The 15,893-nt window shown below is 34.8% G+C and overlaps 3 protein-coding genes across 3 annotated transcripts in view; 2 read left to right on the forward strand and 1 right to left on the reverse strand.

The window, feature by feature from the left end:
* LOC128173818 (uncharacterized) overlaps positions 1-8,023 on the forward strand; it is a 139,829-nt gene extending 131,806 nt beyond the window's left edge. The window contains exons 7-11 of the mRNA XM_052839488.1: positions 553-658; positions 3,032-3,093; positions 5,808-5,993; positions 6,850-6,984; positions 7,638-8,023. Of these exons, the coding sequence (XP_052695448.1) occupies positions 553-658; positions 3,032-3,093; positions 5,808-5,993; positions 6,850-6,984; positions 7,638-8,023 (875 nt within the window). The remainder of the gene's footprint in view (positions 1-552; positions 659-3,031; positions 3,094-5,807; positions 5,994-6,849; positions 6,985-7,637) is intronic.
* Positions 8,024-8,946: 923 nt separating this feature from the next.
* Positions 8,947-11,826, forward strand: LOC128173817 (baculoviral IAP repeat-containing protein 7-B-like). Its single transcript, XM_052839487.1, has 2 exons — positions 8,947-9,082; positions 9,774-11,826. Exons 1-2 carry the CDS (start codon positions 8,947-8,949, stop codon positions 9,962-9,964), a joined length of 327 nt encoding a protein of 108 aa, XP_052695447.1. The 3' UTR covers positions 9,965-11,826.
* A 69-nt stretch (positions 11,827-11,895) lies between these two features.
* Positions 11,896-15,164, reverse strand: LOC128173810 (uncharacterized). The gene is made up of 3 exons (XM_052839476.1): positions 15,042-15,164; positions 14,483-14,579; positions 11,896-13,998 (listed from the first exon to the last, which is right to left on the reverse strand). The coding sequence occupies exons 1-3, from the start codon at positions 15,045-15,047 to the stop codon at positions 13,031-13,033; spliced, it is 1,071 nt and encodes a 356-aa protein (XP_052695436.1). The 5' UTR covers positions 15,048-15,164; the 3' UTR covers positions 11,896-13,030.
* Positions 15,165-15,893: the final 729 nt, after the last annotated feature.

Genomic DNA, 15,893 nt, shown 5'->3' on the forward strand with positions numbered 1-15,893 from the left:
GGAGTAATGATTAAAAACATAAGAATATCCAGAAGGGGAAAATGGATTTTATTTATACAGGATCTACATGTATTATTGTACATTGTCCAGATTGTTTGTATTATGACTCCATTAAGCTGATTTTATCATACCTATGTTCCTCAGGTGAGCGATGTGGCCCATGGGCCTCTTGTTAATAATTAGTTTGAAAATATTTGATTGGTTACTGAAGTACAAATAGATTTTTAGCGAAACAAATTTGAAGATATAAATTAAAAGTCTGTATACTGTGGAATCATTTAAATTCGTGGGGGCCAATTTTTGGAGGATTGTTGGTTTTTTGCCCATTCATGCGGATATAATTTCGTGGGTGCGTCGGTTTTCAGTTTCAGTAACAAAGATAACTCCTTCGAAATTTGCTTTCGTTGATGAGGTAAATTCGTGGAGGAGGGCTACCCACGAATACCACAAAAATTGAGCCACCACGCATTTTAATGATTCCCCAGTAATTAAAAGGATAGAAACCAATTTTTTCATTGAATTTCTATTAATGGCTGATTTGACATGGTTTAGGGGCTGAGAACCAGTGTAAAATCTGCTTGGACGGTAAAATGGACACTGTGTTTGAGCCCTGTGGTCACCTGTTTACCTGCAGCTCCTGTGCAAAGAAGTTACGAATGTGTCCCATCTGTCGAAAACACATTGCTAACAACTCATAGGGAAGAAGTTACTGCCAGCTGTTAATTATGACTGTTTTTGTTTCTTGTTCAGTACATGTACAAAGTATTAGTTTATTTGTTTACATAAATTTACCAGTATTTGAATTCCCCTAAGCTTATCTGTGAAACTGTAGAAAGCTACATTGTATATACATGTATTTATGATCTCATCTCTTTAATTGTTCACAAATAATTTTGTTTTGGTTGCTTTAATTTGATATATATTATTGTTCCAATTTAATCATATTTGATTAGTTGCTTCTGATCATAAGATATATGTTCTCATGATATGGAAAAAGTATAGTATATATGTAATGTGTTCATGCTTGGTGCATTTTCTAAGAAATCTCAAAGTGTTCATTCACACAAAACTAAAATTTCCATGGAACCAGTTTACAGCAAATTTATTAAATTAACCAAATGTGAAATAATACATTTACATGTACATGTACCGTATATTTATTTCTCAAATATTTAAAAACTGGCCTGTTAATGTTTGCTGCATTTCAAGACAATCTTTACTGAAGTATATGAATGTACATACATTGATTCGTATTTTCATTGTTAAATGATGTTAATCACTGATTATTATACTGTTTTTGTTCACAGCTGTTTTTTTGAATAAAATAAAATAAAAAAATTTTTTTTTTACTGTATTGCACCTAACTTTCTCATGTCAAATAACATGTATCTGAAGGAAGGGGAATCATCAAACTTATTAGGTTTACATACAAAAATACCGAAAATAGGCCTTGGACAGGGACGTAGCACTTTTTCACACAGCAAAGAATTTTGGAAAATTTACATGGAAAAAATTGAATTATCATGGAGTTGCCTCCCCCCCCCCCCTCCTTTTTTTGGTAGTATATAAAAAAGATTGAAAAGAAATACCGAAATAAAGAGACAAAAAATGAAGTTATAGGTAGACTATGCTACCCCCCCCCCCCACCCCCCCCCCCCCCCCCCCCCAATAATTTTGGAATTCCTTTTTTTTTTTTTTCTTGTCAAGATTTTTTTCGATGAGTCTGGTCCCCCCTCCCACTTTCAAAAACGATGCTACGGGCCACATATCCACCTATATATATAGAATACACGATGGTAAATAAGAAATATAGAAAATTCATCCGGGTCCCTCTCCAATTTATATTCATAAAATGAACGTACATGATAGAATAAATGACTATGCCCCCCTCCAGGATTAGGAATTAGATGTTAGATGGAACTGTAAAAATATTGCTTTATTCTATCAGTCTTAGGAAAAAGCTTCACAACATCCCCAATATCCCCAAAACGTTATTATACAGCCTAAGGATGGTCTTAGGACAAGGTAAGAGATGTCCTAAAGTTAGGACAAAGTTATGACGTTTCCTAAATTTAGGAGAGCTTCGAGAAACAGACTTAAGACTAAGACGTATCCTAAGATGTACTTATGACGCACCTTGGTCCTAAGATAGCTTCGTGAACATGTGCTGGTGGCTTCGACCAATCGATAAACAGGGCGTGTCCATTTTATTCCTGTCAGTATCTTGTCATTTTCGATTCAGCCGCTGTAGATTTCGACCAATCGATAAACGGGGCGTGTAGATTTCAGTCTGGCTGTTTCAATTAACTATATGTTTCCGTAAGAAATAGAGGAAATAATACTTAGTAGATGTGTATATATATATATATATATATATATATATATATATATATATATATATATATATATATATATATATATATATATATATGAGGTGCGTTTACAAACTGTACATTACAACATTTGTATAAACAACATCGTTGAACATATTCAACATCCAAAATTCTAGGTTAAAAAAAGGCCTAAATTCGCAACAACAAAAAAAAAAAAGAGAAAAGGAATCGGAATTTCTTTGTAACGTGCATTTTTACAAATTGTTTCATGAAAGTCTAGGCAGCTGTTTTTATAGAAGTTGCGCTTACAAATAATTATTATATGGTCAAAATTTTGACATATCGGCTCGTTATAAATCCCACAAAAAATAAGAATGCATTTTTGTTGTTCAGACGGTAAATTATACATGTATATTTAAATTAGTGCGGGCCTCGCTCACTTAAGTGCATCTATCCATGCATGCAGCAAAGCGGAAGTATGAATACGTAATGCACTTTTATTCTTTGGCGCATCTTGTCAATGTTTACGTGTATTGATTTCTTCAGCTGTAGGACGTTTGTAGGGGAGATGGCAGCTGATTTTGAAGATATATTTTGGATTCTGTGCTCTGTTTTATTCCGAATCAACAGATTTGGTTGTCATCTATAATGCAGTCAGCAGATAAAGTCAAATTTCTAATGATGAACAACAACAACAGTGTCGACAAGCCTGAGTGCACATGTTTATTCCAACCCGGATCTGTCCTCGGGCGCCAAAAAGGTAAATAAGTTAATTAAAGCGGCTGCATGTTGTATAGTGCATATTATTGACTAAATAAATCGAAATCACTAGCCAACTGATATTTTCTAAAATTCGAGAGGGAGATCCATATAAAATCAAGGATTTTTATATGGAACGCCAAATTAACATATATTCAAATATTTGTACCTATCTTCAAATAATTGTACCTATCTTCAAATCGTTTGAAGATAGGTACAATGGAATTAAAGATAGGTACAATTATTTGAAGATAGGTACAATTGAATTGAAGATAGGTGTAAATAATTATACCTAGGTACAAATGAATTATACCTAGGTACAAATGAATTATACCTGTCTTCAATTCAATTAAAGATAGGTTCAATTGAATTATACCTATCTCTTATTCATTTGTAGATAGGTAAAATTCATTTAAAGATAGGTACGATTGATTTGAAGATAGGTTCAATTCAGACATATCTACAAAGGATTTGAAGATAGGTACAATTCAATTATACCAAGGTTCAATTCGTTTTGTGTATTGTTGAAAATAATGAACGCTCCCTTGAAGAGGGAAACGAGGGAAGCACCAACAACGAAGATGGAAGAAGAAATAAATATATATATATATGTGTGGGCAATATATTTGCAAAAGGCATCATTTACTTATTAAAATATACATGTATATCAATAAGTAAGCAAAAAACATGTATACCCGAATACCCCACAAGTGACGGAGTTAGGGTAGTGACGTAGCTATACTGGCACTGTACCAGTTATCGGCTAAAATTTAACGTTTTCTTTCGTAATTCCTTATTTCTTGGTATTTTTGGATAAAACTTGATATACTTTTAAAAGTGAAATCCTTATTTATCAATCTGTTAGTTTATATCATTATTTAGAACCAAAAAGATCTTGTTTTCTGCTTTTTAGCACGCCCCGAATTTGCCGAGTTGTTACGATTTACTGTACCAGTTATTGGCTCCGTGATAATAACACAGTAAAATCCGTGTTGATGTTGATTTTATACTCTGCTAAATGTAGTTTGAATTATGCCCCTTGTGGGGTCAGACTTAAGTAGTCGGGGTCATGATACATTATAAACAAAACTCATAAAATTATTCGTTTATTATCATACGGTAATGCAGCAAATCGTAGACTATTCAATACATAATTGTGCAATCAGGCGTTCAATTGCGCTACGAATCTCTCGGAAACTTGTGAATTCCTTTTGTTTATAATGTTAAATGTATTGATATTATATGTCAAATCAGAGAAGGTATATAATTACGTATCACAAAGAGGTAATATTCTATTTTTAACTTATTACGTCATTTCCCCCACTGCTGAAAGTGCAAAGATGTAAAATCGGCGGTAAACATTGATCGTTTAAGCTCATGTATAAAACATATTCAAGAAAGTTTTCAAGCAAACTTACTTTACTTAATTCAAAAAAGACGACTGAATAAAAAAAATCGTGGATTGTCGCGTGCTATAAACCCGAACTCTCAGTTTAGCCGATAACTGGTACAGTACAGTATACCTAAATAAAAAACTGGCTTTATTTTTTTCTATATTTTTATCAAAGAATGTATAATTCAGTTGATAATCACTCTATTTATTAAAGCGGTAACAATTATTATGAGTTTTTGTTTGTTTTAAGGCTCAATCTTTCGAAAAGTTGACAAAATCATATTGCCTATTTTATCATCCCGATCCCGATTTTATTTCGCGCCAGTTGTGACGTAACGGAAATGACGTACTATACAGGGAGTATTCATTATTGCCAATATTTTAGTAATTGAAGATAGGTTCAATTCAATTGTACCTATCTTCAATTCATTGCATTTGTACCTATCTTCAAATCAATTGTACCTATCTTCAAATGAATTAAAGATAGGTATAATTGAATTGTACCTATCTCTAATTCAATTTGAAGATAGGTACAATTGAATTGAAGATAGGTACAATTATTTGAAGATAGGTACAAATATTTGAATATATGTTAATTTGGCGTTCCATATTTTTAAGATTAATTATTAATAAGAAGGATGAATTAAATTTAAATTTACAAATAGAAGCGATTATTTTGCGTCATTTTATTTGAAAAAATATATTAGAGATAAAGAAAAAAACAGATTATTAATATGTTAATCAGACCAATGCCCAACCAGTTGAGGACTGAAGAATGATATTTATGTAAATCATTACAGTATGTGATTATAGTATAGTGTGCAGTATAGTAAACTCTGTATATTTTGTTTGTTCATATTAAAACATGTATGTATTAAATTCACATTTCCACATGGGATCATGAAATGGAACCTAAGCCTGTTAAAAAATATGAAAATTTGGTCATTTATCATGTGACATTTGTGCTTTAAATTGCATTAATTTTTCATAATTTATTTTAATTAATGAAGTTGTTACTTACATGTATCTAATAAAGACTAATATAATGTGCCAATCTCTACCTGGGACTTTAGATCCATGCCTGAAACTTAAAAACTGAAAGCAAATCTGTTTTTGCATGAAGACAAGTACCTTTTTAAAGGTGCATTGTTATTCCTAAAAGGGAAGATTTCTAGAAGGGAGACGACTCTTACATTGATGAATAACTCTATGTATTATTCAATGTCATGTTATTGGTACATGTTCATGTATCTTATCCTTCTAGTAGGCTGCCTGATTTATATGGTAACTTTGTAATTATTTTTCAAATTGTTCCCTTGTAGCAGCCTGCTGGATTTTAGTGTATTTTCCTGCAGAGGATGCTGTTGGCCATCCCATTCTCCTACAGGAAGTGGAGACCCTGATGGGTGATACAGGGGACCAGGCAGGCCTGGGGGAGGGGGACACCTGTCTGGCTCCCTTCTTTGTGGGGGACGGGTTACACACTGCCAGGATTATCAAGTGTTCAGGTAGTTATATACATCAGAGACAGAAGAAATCTGTAGAAATATTACAAACATAGACCATAGCTCTACTGAATCATGATAAGGAGGCAGAATGACCAACAAGTTAAACATTAGATCTATACTCTGTCCCAAGATATTTTGGATTCACGTTTGGACGATTTTTAATAAAAATACACTTACCTGTGAAAGAAGTGCAATTGAAATAGTTGAAAGGGATATTTTCCAAGATAATTTCATTGACACATTATCATCTTTCACTCGGAAAAATTCACAGGAACGAAAATAGATTCCTTACGGAGATTTATAATGGGGAATGTTTACATCTTTTCTCCATTCGGATTTCGGAATACACTCGGAATACATCGCGCAAGATTTCAACGTTATCATCCGGGCTTGCTGCAATGCAAAATCTCCGTAGACATCACATTTTTTAGCATTGTATTGAAACCTGATAAGCTAACAGGGGCGTTTTGACTGAGAAATCTTGGAAATTTTTCATACTTTTGAATGAACATCGTTTGGATCCTGAGGTATTTATAATTATCAAACAATCAAGCCAAACGTGAATCCAAAATATCTTGGGACAGAGTATAGCTGCCTTAAAAGTTTGAATACAATTTCCTGTAGTAATAAACTTTTGATTCACTTTAATATGTATTTTTTCTGCAATTATATGTCACTACCTTTATCCCCACGTGAATCACCAAAGAAAGCATTTTAAAAAATAATAACCTTTAACAAATAATTATTAACGTCTGAAAAATGTCCCATTTGTTCATAAAGTGTAGAAACTTTTCAGAAAATTAAAAAAGGAACACTTGGGTTTTTTTTCCTATTTTTTCTGTGGCTTTTTCTACAGAGGAGAGAATTGAGCTGCTCCAGGAATATGGCAAGATTCTGAATTTAAGGAAAACATCAGCGGGTGACTTCCTGTCCAAAATAGGAAGAGAGAACACTGGAGAACATTGCAAAACAGAGATCTCGCATAAACACGGTAATAATTCGGCAAGTCTGAAATGATAGGAATATTCAGTTATTTCTCTTGCATCAGACGAAACAATTTTCATAGATTTATTTAATTATAAAAAATTGAGTTTTGAAGGAGCTGCCCCCCTTCCCACATTTTGGAGATCAGCCTGTAAAAAAAAATAGGAAAATTAACAAAATTATTATTAAGTTATTTAAAATTACTTCACAATCCCCCACCTTGACCTTGATCATGCATTATCATCTTAGCACAATTAAGTCACCCATTTTCTTAAGATCAATTATCTAAATATGGACTCCACAGGTGGTACCTGTATTACATGTACGTGTATTCCTTATAGAGCATTGCATGCAGTTTTCCTGATCCTCAGGTTTATACTGACTAACCAAGGTGCAAGAGGTCAAAATTTCCTTCTGATGTGAAAGAGGGACAACTTTCCCTGCAATGATAATTTATGCTAATTATTTATTAATTTTCTACACAAAAGATAATAACTGTTTATATTTCTGTTTTGTAAAATGTATGTTTTCAGAAATTTGACTGACGTGTAATCTTGATTTTACAAACAAAATTTTATGTAAAAATTTTTTTATAGTCACTTGCAAACCTTAACCTGGTTGCCATAGAATAGAAGTAAAAGAAACAATATGTCATTTCAGTATCCAAGTGGCGTTATGTCAATTATCTTGGTGGCGGTATAGCCCTTGGTGGATTAACTGCGGCAGCAGCTCCAGTGGTGTTGACGGCAGGTGGTGGGGCATTGGTGGCAGCCACTGTAGCCACCAAGGTGGTGCCAATCCTAGCACTAGTCGGAGTGGGAAGTATGGCCGCAAAAGACGTTATGGTGGAAGAAGAAGATTTTGACAAAGAAGATAAAAGTCCGACTAAAGCTGCAGGGACAAGCTGTAAGGATTCTGACACAGTAACCACGGGGTCGGATAATTCATCGATGTTCTCCACGACTGGGCTGAGTTCTGCGGTACAAGGAGTCTTTAGCTGGTTCTCAGGGAGCGCTCACAATCAGGGTAAATTTAGTTTACTATAAACTATTAAGATAAACCAGATAATTAATTTATAGTATTGTAAGACAGTACTAAAGTAGAGCTACTGTAAAGTTAGATTCAAATACTGTACTTAATGTTTACCATAGGTGTTGGAAAAAGGCCGGGAGCGGTTTTTGGTTTTTTTTGCAAAGTTAGACATAACTATAACCAAAACCCAAGAAATCAGAAAGATTAAACTGGGCTTTAAAACTAATGTAATGACGAAAACACACACATCAGGTTAACGAACTGTACAGTAAGTTTCATTATGAAATATGATTCAATAAAAAATGAAAATTATGATTTTTTTACAGGAAAAGAAGAAGGGAAGGAGAAGCATATGAAAAACAGTAGCAAAAATAATGCAGCACAAGATGAAACTTGTAAGTCTCTCAAACATGCGCGAATCTAAGGAGAGATGGATAATAAAAAGCCCCCCCCCCCCCCCTTCCCACCTTGGAAACTCAAATTTATCAAATTCATGAAAATAGGCCTTGGACATCCCTGGATAATGAAGTTTGAATAATAAGACTCTCCACCCCCCCCCCATCCCACCCCGAAAAATTTTCTGGATCATCCATGCTCATATACATGTAATAGCTTGATATAAGCACAGGGGCATCGTATCCGCTCTACACTCTAAGTTTTGTATTTATATGTTTTCTGCAATGCTGTCTTTAACAATTTGAGTTAGTATGTGATCAAGTGATTAAATTTGACAATAAAGCGTGAAAGCAAGATCAACCTGTAATTATATTCCCAGAAAAAATCCAGAAATTTTTTCTATTCTGTAGTTAAATACTATTATTAAGGGTTTTTATAAAAAATACATGTATCTAGTTTAATATATAATTATTATATTATCCGGAATGAAAATTGTTAAATTATATTAATGTATTAAAATACATGAGTGGAATTTCCGTGAATGTCTTTCATTTTGTCTTTTCTTTTATTAGTAATAGATCTCAGTGAAGATCTCAAGGCTCCTCTTCATGTTAATCACACAAGAAGTAAAACAGTGACCCTTGACCCCCAGAGAGAACAAGGTCAAAGGGGTCAAGGTGAGTAAACCTTGATGTCATACATACATACATGACATTGTGAAAGTGGTTATTTATACCTAGGGAGAGCATGCACTTGTACAGGTTTGCACAATTTGCATTTTTAAAATACCCCCTAGCGTATGGTAAAAAAACTCACAGCGTTAGTGTGGTAAATTATGCATCTGCCTATTTATAACCCAGTGCACATGTTTTGTTGGAATAGAGCAAACGTACCTAACCACCAGCTTAAAAAACACTTTTACAATATATTTACCATACATGTGTTTAAAAAACCAACATTGCGGTCTTTGTTATGAAAGTCTTAACACAAGTAATAAAGTGTATCTTCCATATTTTGAGGATATAGTTTTGTATAATGAAATCTGGAATACCTTGAATGTGCAATATCAACAAACTTTGGATTTCCTAATGCTCAATCTTTGACCAAATTAGATTAAAACCATCCCCTTCTCCTTTCTTCATCAGTCGGCTAGATGAGTGTAACGAGAAGAGGGGAGGGGGGGGGGGGGGTCAGAGTGTCCTTGACCCTGTCAAGTTCATGAAAATAAGGTTAAACTGTATTTAGATCATTTGTATTAGGACTTAAACCTGCAAACAAAGAATTTATGGATCTTTTCACAATCATTTTAATCATTTTTTTTAATCAATAAATTTTCCAATCAATAAATCAGGTTGATTTTCATTACAGACTGGGTGAAGTTGGAGAACCAGCGGCTGTGGGAGGAGAGGCGGTGTAAGATCTGTGGGGGCGGGGAGACGGCTGTTCTGTTTGACCCCTGCGGACACATGTGTGCCTGCGTGGACTGCTCGGCGGTCCAGAGACACTGCCCCCTGTGTAGTCAGTTCATCAGTCACCACCACCGGGTTTTCAGGGCCTAGTCACCCATCATCCAGCTCAGAGTAATATAGGTCATGACACCATTGTCCAGTTCAGAGTAACAAAAGGTCATGACACTATCATCCACCACAGAGTTATATAGGTCATGGCACTATCATCCACCAAAGAGTAATATAGGTCATGGCACTATCATCCACTACAAAGTAATATACCAGTAGGTCATGACACCATCATCCAGCAAAGAGTAACAGAAGTCATGAAATTATCATTCAGCATAGAGTAATATAGGTCATGACGATGTCATTAAGTACAGAGTTATATAGGTCATGACGCCATCTTCAACAAGGTCATACTCAAGGTCATTTGAAACTTACACAGCATCATGCATGCACTGGTTGCCAGAATGTCATGTCATCATTTTGCTCAGTTAGGTATAATATATAAAGATAAATATGTCAGTTAAAGAAGTCATAATAACTTCAGGTACATAGTTTATGATAATATAAAAACATTGACATGAACAGATTTTCCATGTGTTATACATATTTTACGTGTACGGAGGACAAAAATTATGATGTAAATCATGAATTACTATATATATCATCTTCAACGGATGTAAAACCATTATTGAATCATCCATTTTTAAGTATATAAAGTTCGTGAATGTCTGTATCATCCAGTATTGGATGTTAAACTAAAGCAAGGAATTACTGGTAGCCAACTGTACATATGGAAATGAAATCAATGAAAGGAAAAATGTCCAAGATGTCTTCATTAACATGTTATCGTTTTTCACTCGGAAAAATTAACAGAAACGAAAACCGGTTTCTTACGCAAATTTATTATGAGAATTGTTTACATCCTTTCTCCATTCGGAAGTCACTCGGAATACCTCGCACAATTTTTCAACGTTATCATCCGGGTACCTTCATCTCTCTTTCGCAATGCAAATTCAAAGGGGGAAATCTTTGGATTTTTTTATACTATTGAATGAACATCGTTTAAAACAAGAGGTATATATAAATATAGAACAATTTAAGAAAATGGTCGGCATAAACATCTTGGGACAAATATAAAATATAACATTAATTTTATGTTCAGTTGTTGTTCAAACGTTGATTTTAAAAAAAAAGCTTTATATTAAGTGTAAAAATCCTTGTTTAAATTTACCAAGGCACGCATTAACCCTTATGCTTAATTTACTGAGAATTTGCCGGCAATTTCTTTTTTTTTTGGCCTAAATATCTGTGAAAATATTTGTGAATTGTTATTATTTTGCCATGTACATGTACTTGTATTTCATAGAAATTTTATTTATATAGTTATGCTGAAATAAAGAGAATGCTTCGATGTATTATAATTCAGTTTTCTTGTTTAATTGCTTGAATTAACTGCCTGTTTATTTGTAAAATGTCTGTCACATTCGATACGCATGGACATAATTTTACAGATGGACATATTCGAGGATGGGATAAAAAGTTAAACGTTATTCCAAATATATATAATTTTACTAGATTTTTTGTTTGCATTCAATCGAGAAATTTCCTCAAGCGCCTCGTTATCGCGAGTATTTCTTGCCGCAAAACAGTGATCAATTGTCTCTTGCATTTTCTTTTTCATAAAATCTACGTCTTGATCACCGCGGGCAAGTTTACTCCCGCAAAATCAAGTCTTCGAGAATAAAAGTTGATGAACAGAAATCTTCTTCCCTGCCTACTTGTTTGGTCACGATTTTGATCAAATTCTATTTTTCTGTTTTTATTGTTTACAATGCTTTATGAATGCATTTCTTATGATGAAATAAAATTTGAGAGTCATGCAGTCGTAGAGTTTTATAAGCAAGATACAGAACTCACAATTCTTTGTCATGTAAACAAGACTCGTGCTCTGTTTTTGTTTACATAGGTTCAATATCCAAGTAAAAAAATCTTTTTTGAGCTAATTTAATTATCTTTTTCATAAATAAAGAGTTTCTATTGTTTACCACATTTATTTTGGGTTTAAAACTGGAATTTTCACTTCAACATTCAAAATGTAAACAAAAGTTTTGTTTACATAGCAAAAAATTGCAAGCGCCCTAACTCGCTTATAACTCAACAAATGACACTGAAATTTCGGTTGCCTTTCAAAAATGCCTTTCTGAAGCATTGCAAACATTAAAATCGGAAGAATAATTTTCGACCAAAATCATGATATGCTCTTTAAATGAAGCTCTCCGTGGCAAAACAAAACAGAAACCAAATTCTGGTTATTTCTAAATACATGTATATTAAGGGAACATAATACCTGTAATTTCCTATTAAGGTTTTAATCTTTACCTGCTGTAATTTGACTAAAATACAGGTGTTTTCATCAATATTCGTTGAATACCAATTTTCATGGACTTCGATTTTAAGTTGATCCATGAAATTAAATGTTCTTTGAAATGTAATTTCTGTTAACATTTTGTATTGATGAGGTCATTTGCCACGAATTTACGTATCCTTGAAACTGTGATTTTCACTATATCCACGAAAACCGATACCCTTGAATATTAATGAAACCACAGTATATTGCGAGAAATATTTGCAACGACGAGGCTCGTGAAATTTTCTTGCTTACGAGTAAAAGTTGGTTTACAGTATTATCATTCCGCAATTTGTTGGGGATTTCCGCTGGTAGGACTAATGGCCCGTTGCTAAGTGCCTGAATATTGCTAGAACAAAATACAGTAATAAACACTTAAATGCTAGAGCGACTGAGTATATATAGGTGTATATAATTATTATTACAGGTTACAATGTTTCATATCAAAGTTAGATATATAGCGATATAACATTTTGAACAGATCCAGAGGAGCAAGCGCACAGATGGTTTTGGATGGCATTCACGATGGCCTTTGCTTTAAGTCCAGTATATTGGTGGTTGTCCATCGCTATATTTGTATGTGGGTGTAAGGAATTAAAGGGTTTTTTTTTTTTCAAAATGAACCGTTACTTGATTTGGTATAAGAATAGGATCAGGAAGCAAGCCAGAACCGCCAGTTTATATTGTCTATTCTATTATAATAGTTAAACTGGTCTTGAATGTGGTTGTACAAGCGGTCATTCGGCGGTTGTTTTGCTTGTTTAATTTTTTTTCCGTGCCAAGGCAGGTCTAGATCTCTCTGGTTTGTTTGGGGGTTGTTCTGGTTTTGTTTTCGGTGGTATCGCTGGTTTTGTTCGTGGCGGTAGAGCTGGTCTCGTTTGTGGTTGTTGTTCGGGTTTTGTTTGCGGCGCTTCTGGTTTCGTTTGCGGCGGTTTTGCTGGTATTGTTTGTGGTTGTTGTTTGGGTTTTGTTTGTGGTGCTTCTGGTTTCGTTTGCGGCGGTTTTGCTGGTCTCGTTTGTGGTTGTTGTTCGGGTTTTGTTTGCGGCGCTTCTGGTTTCGTTTGCGGCGGTTTTGCTGGTATTGTTTGTGGTTGTTGTTTGGGTTTTGTTTGTGGTGCTTCTGGTTTCGTTTGCGGCGGTTTTGCTGGTCTCGTTTGTGGTTGTTGTACAGGTTTTGTTTGTGGCACTTCTGGTTTCGTTTGTGGCGGTAGAGCTGGTCTTGTTTGTGGTTGTTGTTCGGGTTTCGTTTGCGGCGCTTCTGGTTTTGTTTGTGGCGGTAGAGCTGGTCTCGTTTGTGTCTGTTGTTCGGGTTTTGTTTGCGTCGCTTCTGGTTTCGTTTGCGGCGGTTGTGCTGGTCTCGTTTGCGGTTTTGGTTTTGTTTGCGGCGGTAGAGCTGGTCTCGTTTGTGGATTTGGTTTTGTTTGCGGCAGCTGTGCTGGTCTCGTATGCGGGTTTCGTTCTGGTTGCGGCGGTAGTGCTGGTTTTGTTTGCGGCGTTTTTGGTTTTCCCACAACAGCACTAGGCGAGCCACTATTGGGTGAGATGTTGGAGCCATTGTCTGACTGACCATTTACTCCCGGTCTCGATGGTCTAAGACGGAGAAGAATCTCATTGAAGTGACCAATAGACGCTTTCGCAAGCAACCTCACCCTGGAGAGCCAATCGTACGCCCTGTAAAGGGGCGTCCCATCTTGTTTGTTTCCAGCACGTGAAACGAAAAAGACCCGACCTGAAAAGTAATGATAAAATTGGTAAGAAAAGAGATTTCTTATTTTCAGAAAAGTCACTTCGACAATTACGCAAGGTAAATGCGGGGGGGGGGGGGGGGGGACCGGTGATTGTGGTCCTAAAATCAAGAAAATGGTTGAATCTGAAGTATGACGACTTTATAAGTCGCACAGTATGTATGTCCCAACGAACATGTATATTTCAAACCCATTTACATAACCCCCATCATTGAAATGTACTGTACACCAACCTTTATTTGCGACAACATTGTTTCGCGATTTAATTGGTTCGCGACGACTACTTGTCGCGAATAAATCGTATCCAGAACCTTGTTGTTATATAGCTAAACCATCTGACAGGGGTTGGTTCGCGGCGAGAAATTTTCGCGACGACGAGGCTCGTAAAATTTTCTTGCTCGCGAGTAGAAGTTGGTTTACAGTGTATTTATCCGCCATTTTTTTGGCAATTTTGCTGGTTGGACTTACCATTTCTGGGATTTTTCATTTTGATTGGGCCTCTGGGGACAGCGTTCACTGAGAGGAGACACAAGCAAATGACGAAAAGACAAAACGGTACTCTCATCTGAAAAGTTTTATATAAAAAAAGTTTAAAAGTTGGTTTTTTTTAAATTAATTAACACAATAACAAAAGAAACTGAAGGTATTTATAAACGTCCTATATAGAGGAGAAACAAACAAATGATGAAAAGACGGCAACCTCATCTGAATGAATAACAAATTATCATAAATACATTGTATAAACTTCAAAGATATTGATGGACTGATGAAAATCCCATCGAAAACTTTTCACTTTCAAAATTCATACAAAGCGTGTTTTAAGTTTAGTTTGTCCCTCAGACTAAGATCTAAGATGCTTGAACATTTCGAGGGTTCTTTTTAGGCGCAATCAAACAAGACTAGTAACTTTAATCTACCAAAATAATTTATACGTCTTTTTTTTTCCAATTAAAAGAATGTAAAATATTATAGTTGGAAATTTTTTGACTTTGAAAATAAGTATTTGAGTGAAGAAAAAAAAACTTACCGTCATTTTTTTGTCGGCAATAAATATTTGTACAGCTTATGTTTAATTAAGGTGGATCCCAGTCCGAAGTTTGACGAAGTGGGTCACGTGACACGTTACAGGGAGGGGGGCTAATCCCCTCATTAGTGAATGTGAATGAACGGATTACGGATTACTGGGAGTTACAGGAAGAACTGAATGGTCAAATACTAGGTCTGTATTCTTGTTCGGATATTATTTAAATATTTAAAGGTTTTTTACTTGGTCTCCATACTTGTATATATGAAAAGAGATAATTTGAAGATTTGAACGAGTATTCTTTTGTCATCTGTCGCTCAAGGACATCTGCATTCGAGAATTTAAGAAATACGCAGTAGTGAAGAAATTATCATCATTTTATACTTTAAATAGGGGCGTAATAGGCTGTAGATTGCAAAAACGGGGAAAATAACGAAAAGCCGAATAATTCACGAAACAAACCACGTTGGCAAGTCTTTCATATAAGTTTGAAGGCTTTAAAAAAATTATGCACAATTCTAAGTGGGTCATTTTGACCTTTTTTGAAAACTTGTATTTACTTTATGGCTGTTCACATATCCACTGGCTAACAGAACATTTCCTCAGAAACAAAATGATAACAAAAATAGCAAATGCCTCTTCTATTAAACTTGTTGCGTAAACTTTGCTACTAGTATGCTGCATGATAAAACAAATAGGGACAAGTTAATAGGGATTCACAATTTTGATTTAAAAATAAATCATTGGAGATATAACTCACTAGTATTTTTTTATCATAAGAAGAAGAAAGATGTGCATAGATAATTTTTTAAGAAATCAATTTGGAAACAAGAATGGAACTGATCATTATACCCG

The sequence above is a fragment of the Crassostrea angulata genome, chromosome 2 (genome assembly GCF_025612915.1).
Source record: "Crassostrea angulata isolate pt1a10 chromosome 2, ASM2561291v2, whole genome shotgun sequence".
Taxonomy (NCBI): Eukaryota; Metazoa; Mollusca; class Bivalvia; order Ostreida; family Ostreidae; genus Magallana; species Magallana angulata.

What these genes read in the sequence shown, in the direction of transcription:
- LOC128173817 (XM_052839487.1), top strand. Translation starts at nt 8,947, where the DNA reads ATGTCTTTCATTTTGTCTTTTCTTTTATTAGTAATAGATCTCAGTGAA. An exon ending in ACAAGGTCAAAGGGGTCAAG is followed by an intron (nt 9,083 to 9,773) that starts GTGAGTAAACCT and finishes TTTTCATTACAG; the next exon opens with ACTGGGTGAAGTTGGAGAAC.
- LOC128173810 (XM_052839476.1), bottom strand. An exon ending in AATGAAAAATCCCAGAAATG is followed by an intron (nt 13,999 to 14,482) that starts GTAAGTCCAACC and finishes ATTACTTTTCAG; the next exon opens with GTCGGGTCTTTTTCGTTTCA.